The sequence below is a fragment of the Neoarius graeffei genome, chromosome 5, assembly GCF_027579695.1.
Source record: "Neoarius graeffei isolate fNeoGra1 chromosome 5, fNeoGra1.pri, whole genome shotgun sequence".
NCBI lineage: Eukaryota > Metazoa > Chordata > Actinopteri > Siluriformes > Ariidae > Neoarius > Neoarius graeffei.
In genome coordinates, this window is record NC_083573.1 from 596,501 (window position 1) to 602,500 (window position 6,000).

At 46.0% G+C, this 6,000-nt stretch overlaps 1 protein-coding gene across 1 annotated transcript in view; it reads right to left on the minus strand.

The window, feature by feature from the left end:
- Positions 1–6,000, minus strand: part of ptpn6 (protein tyrosine phosphatase non-receptor type 6) — a 43,545-nt gene that overhangs the window by 25,564 nt on the left and 11,981 nt on the right. The window contains exons 5-6 of the mRNA XM_060920911.1: positions 3,569–3,749; positions 1,967–2,083 (exon numbers count right to left, since the gene is read on the minus strand). Of these exons, the coding sequence (XP_060776894.1) occupies positions 1,967–2,083; positions 3,569–3,749 (298 nt within the window). The remainder of the gene's footprint in view (positions 1–1,966; positions 2,084–3,568; positions 3,750–6,000) is intronic.

The window sequence follows — 6,000 nt, forward strand, 5'->3', positions numbered from 1 at the left end:
TGGTGTGTGTGTGTGCGTGTGTGTGGTGTGTGTGTGTGTGTATGGTGTGTGTGTGTGTGTGTGTGTGTATGGTGTGTGAGTGTGTGTGTGTGTGGTGTGTGTGTATGGTGTGTGTATGGTGTGTGTGTGTGTGTGTGTGTGTGTATGTGTGTATGGTGTGTGTGTGTATGGTGTGTGTGTGTGTATGGGTGTGTGTGTGGTGTGTGTGGGTGGGTGTATGTGTGGTGTGTGTGTGGTGTGTGTGTGTGGTGTGTGTGTGGTGTGTGTGTATGGTGTGTATGTGGTGTGTGTGTGTGTGTGTATGTGTATGGTGTGTGTGTGGTGTGTGTGTGTGTGTGTGTGTGGTGTGTGTGTGTGTGTGTGGTGTGTGTGTGTATGGTGTGTGTGTGCGTGTGTGTGGTGTGTGTGTGTATGGTGTGTGTGTGTGTGTATGGTGTGTGTGTGTGTGTGTGTGTGGTGTGGTGTGTGTGTGTATGGTGTGTATGTGTGGTGTGTGTGTATGGTGTGTATGTGTGGTGTGTGTGGTGTATGGTGTGTGTGTGTGTGTGTGTGTGTATGGTGTGTGTGTGTGTGTATGGTGTGTGTGTGTGTGTGTATGTGTATGGTGTGTGTGTGTGTGTGTGTATGTGTATGGTGTGTGTGTGTGTATGGTGTGTGTGTGTGTATGGTGTGTGTGTGTGTATGGTGTGTGTGTGTATGGTGTGTATGTGGTGTGTGTGTGTGTGTGTGTGTGTGTGTGGGTGTGTGTGGTGTATGGTGTGTGTGTGTGTGTGTGTGTGTGTGTATGTGTGTGTGTGTGTGTGTGTGTGTGTGTGTGTGTGTATGGTGTGTGTGTGTGGTGTGTGTGGGTGGGTGTATGTGTGTGTGTGTGTGTGTGTGGTGTGTATGGTGTGTATGTATGGTGTGTATGTGGTGTGTGTGTGTGTGGGTGTATGGTGTGTGTGTGGTGTGTGTGTGTGTGTGTGTGTGTATGGTGCGTGTGTGTATGGTGTGTGTGTGTGTGTGCGTGTGTGTATGGTGTGTGTGTGTGTATGGTGTGTGTGTGTATGGTGTGTATGGTGTGTGTGTGTATGGTGTGTATGGTGTGTATGGTGTGTGTGTGTATGGTGTGTGTGTGTGTGTGGGGGGTGTGTGGTGTGTGTGTATGTGTGTGTATGTGTGGTGTGTGTGGTGTATGGTGTGTGTGTGTGTGTGTGTGTGTGTGTGTGTGTGTGTGGTGTGTGTGGTGTATGGTGTGTGTGTGTGTGTGTGTATGTGTATGGTGTGTATGGTGTGTGTGTGTGTATGTGGATGGTGTGTGTGTGTATGGTGTGTGTGTGGTGTGTGTGTGTGGATGGTCCTGTGCAAAAGTGTTAGTCACGTGTTAAGAAATTCTGTCGACCAAAAACGGCTACAAAAAATAATGAAATGAAATGAAATGCTTCAACATTAAAAAACACTATGAACAGTAATCAGTGAGCCATAATAAATGGAACAAAGTCAGTATTCAGTGTGAGACGACCCTTTACTTTATAATAAAAAATAAATCCGTCTGAGGTCCAGTGTGGTCAGTTTTATGCGGAAATTATCTGTAGGTTTTGCTGAGCGTCTTACAGAACCAGCCGCAGTTCTTCTGGACACTCTGACTGTCACACTCACTTCTTCATTTTACACCAAAACCCAGCAGCCTTCATTATGCTTTCTTTTTTAATTTAAAAAGCACTCTCTGATGGAATCTGCTGCTCAGACATATTACAAACATTTATTTCTGTAACATTTAATTTTGTGCTGGAAAAAAATGTAAGTGTTTTTGGACCGACTCAATAATGTAGAAGTCATGAAATAGGAATCTATAACAAAGTTTGGAGGAAAAAAAGGGGGGCGCTAAAACTTTTGCCATGTGTGTGTGTATGGACTCTGTATGGTTTGTTCTAAAAGAAGATGAGTACATGTCGAACAGAAAGCTGTACAGCTGCGTTCCCCTCACCTGTTTCAGGTAAACCTTGGTTCCAGTGACTTCCTCAATCGGTGTTTTTTTGTAAAACTCCACAAACTCGGACAGCGTTTCGAAAACCTCTTTCCCTCCCACGGAGTAGCTGTTATTCTGAAATTAATAACAAACTTTAAATATGCAAATTACACTCTCTTTATCCCCTTCTGTTTTTAGCTCTTGTAACAAAAAAATATAAAACTGTCACATTTCTGTTTATTTATAAGACAATGACAATGATAAAAATAATACGCCGTGGAGTTTCAACCTTCTTACGAACTGTACGCCTCGCTCGCTGATGGAGCGTCTCCAATCAGAGCGAGATAGGGAATGTGGGGTCAGTACTCTGTTCTCCAGCTCTGTATTTGCTGAATATGATGTGGACTGTTGTGGGAACTCGTCTGAGGGGTTCTCTGCTCCGGCTCTCAGGAGAAGATAAAAGGCCTACAGTCGAGGGAACTGATCAAGCGACACTGATGATCGAAAGCAGTTCCTCAATACGGTCAGACTCGTGTGATTTGGGTTCGCAGTCCATGCCTTGTGGAATGATATCAATTCTAACAGAGTTTTTCTTTGTAATTTATCAGAAATCTGTGGTTGAATTTGACGTTCGTTGAATTTCTGTCTCGTTCATATGATCACTGTGTGTATAAACGACTTCATAATATTATACTGACTCAATAATATTTGAAATATTACAAGCAAGACAGCATAGTGCGCGCACACACACACACACACACACACACACACACACACACACACAGAGACTTGTGAATTTGAGTGTGCAGCAGTGGCACCTCAGTGTGGTTGAATGAAGAACATTTCAGTTCAGACAGAAACCTGCAGTCAGGGACGTTCTATACACACACACACACACACACACACACACACACACACACACACACACACGCAGTAGTGGTTAATATTAGCTCTGATCCAGACTCTGAGGTCCTCAGGACGCGTTTCTGACCACACAAGGCACGGACTCATTTCTGTGAGAGAAAAGGACAGCAGGAGATGAGGAGGGTAAACTGGAGCTGAGGACAGCGGTGTGATCATGAAGGGGTTGGAGATGGTCACACTAAGAAGCAGCTAAAAGCAGACAGGGGAAATGTGGACGTGAGGCCACAATGAGTGAAAAACCTCATAATTAATAAAACCCTGGCTGATGTAAGGGTCGTTCTGATGACGGGGAGGGATTAACCGTGAGGTATTAAAGCCAGGAGGGGTGATGGGAAACGTCTCTGAAGGTGACGAAGGCTCGAATCAGATGGTCACGTCTGAGAGACTTCGTGCTTTAAAGACCCTCTCACCCGTTCCCTCACTCTGGAGTGAACTCGTGTCTGTGTGTGTAAATAAACTCCTGAGTTCTGCGACTCTGAAGGACTCTGGATCAGGGATTCGACTCTTCTGAATCTTTACCGTCATTAATTTAATTTGGTTTAATTTTTAATTCACTGAAGTTTACAAATAATCATTAAACAATCTGAAGAAGTGAGAGCTGTGAAGGAGAGGACCCCCCTGGGTGCATGTTCTCACACACACACACACACACACACACACACACACACACACACACACACACACACAGAGTCTTACAGTGCAGAGGATCTTGATGTGAGACACCCTCTTGCCCTTAGTGTTCTTCTCGTTAGTCAGAGCGGACAGGACAAAGTTCCCCGGGTTGGACAGAGACTCACGCACCAGGAACACGCCCACCTCATCACGCTCACGCAACAACTTCTCCGCATCCGGACCGGACAGGTGACCATGGTACCACCTACACACAGACAGACAGATACACAGACAGACAGAAAAGACAGGTTCAGGGTTTAAAAAAATTGTCATTTTTTTGTGCATCGTCTGACTTGAATAAAAATTAAAATAAAACTCTATGAATTCTTCTCTGAGTTGTTAAACTGAGTGAAGAATGCTAATGTGGCTAACTCTGCCTGTTACCATGGTATCCGTAAACAGTGAGCTGTTAGCCACGTTAGCATCGTTACAGCACGAGATAAACACATCAGGAACCATCCTCATCCTCATCCTCATAGCGAACATCTGATCTGGGACACCATCACTTCTACTGACTCCACGCTGTGTTAGCATTGTAGCAGTGCTACTCACAGTGTGTGTGTGTGTGTGTGTGTGTGTGTGTACGAGAGAGAGAGAAAATCGGTGTTTTTATGAATACAGGTGTTTATTTCTAACTGTATACTAATGAGATCAGTGTAAGCATTCCAAGACAGTCGCGTGCGTGTGTGTGTGTGTGTGTGTGTGTGTGTGTGTGTGTGTTTCAATTTAGGTTCAGTTCTCAGTTTCTACAGCTCAGCTTCCTGTACTGCGGTTGGAAAATTTTCCGATGACAGCTTGAGACATGAGTGTATTTTTAGCCGTGCCCTTCCTCTTTAAGAAACACCAAGTGCAGTAAATAACACACACACACACATACACACACACACACACACACACACACTTTGTGCTGTGAAGAAATGAGATTTTCATATTGTTTCAGAAGCATGCTCGTCTGTAAACTAGCGCTCGTTGTTTCATGCTATTGTTTCATGCTAACGCTTTAGCGTAGCCGTTCTACTGTCTGGATCCTGAGGATTCTAGTTGAGTTCTGACTTCTGAAAGAGATTCGACCTGAATCGCAGGACCCTACACAGAAAAACAAGACTTCCCCAGATTTCCAGATCTCTCCTTTTTCTTTCTTTCTTTTCTTTTTTAAAGTGTTGCAGTGAGCCGATGTTGATTCCCTCCATCTGTTTGCTCCTGCAGATTTTTATTCCTGTTGACTGATTTTATTTGATGTGTTTCACACACACGGCTTTTATTATTAGGGTTTAAAATAATTCCTAAACACAGGAGAGGAAAATACTGAGAGCAGATGGATTTCATGACGATGTTTAAGTTTTATTTTTGTGTATTTATCATTTATTTGAGTCTTATTGAAAGTGAGTACTTTGTCTCTGAGAACACTAAATCTCAACGATCTCTCATCCAGGCAGTGACTGGACACCACACTCCAATCACATCATCTCAGATTAGAGTCTGATCATCTCAGACTGTATAAACTGCAGTGTGGAGGTTGAGGATGAGCGCTCTCGGCCCCACCTCAGTCAAATATTTCATCACGCTGCAGTGAACAAACACTGGTATAAAACGCGGCGTCTTCTTTCCCCCCGACACACCATTAACTCCAATCTAACTCCAATCTAACTCCAATCTAATGTCAAACAGTGTGGTGAGGAAAGTTTTGCTCACTTGCCCACATTAACTGGATAAAGTTCAACCGAGTTTGATGGTTTTCTTCACAAACACCAGGTTCGAGTCGCATCAATTCTAGGAGCTCAGACAATTCTAGTTTAAGTCATAAAAGTCACTTTTCACATGAAAACATATCATTTCCAGAAATTCATCAGTTAAAAAAGCATTTACTTTTTCATTTTGAATAATTTGAGGCTATAATTGAGTCAGATTTTGAACACGTCGTCTGTAGTTTCATTTCAGTGGAGTTTCTCACACCGCGAGTTCTGACATTTCTGCTCATGAGCACAATGGACAGCGGGACCCTGCGAACAGGACGGACGGCGGGACCCTGCGAACAGGGCGGACGGCGGGACCCTGCGAACAGGGCGGACGGCGGGACCCTGCGAACAGGGCGGACGGCGGGACCCTGCGAACAGGGCGGACGGCGGGACCCTGCGAACAGGGCGGACGGCGGGACCCTGCGAACAGGGCGGACGGCGGGACCCTGCGAACAGGGCGGACGGCGGGACCCTGCGAACAGGGCGGACGGCGGGACCCTGCGAACAGCGGGACCCTGCGAACAGGACGGACGGTGGGACCCTGCGAACAGGACGGACGGCGGGACCCTGCGAACAGGGCAGACGGCGGGACCCTGCGAACAGCGGGACCCTGCGAACAGGACGGACGGCGGGACCCTGCACACAGGGTGGACAGCGGGACCCTGCGAACAGGACGGACAGCGGGACCCTGCGAACAGGACGGACGGCGGGACCCTGCGA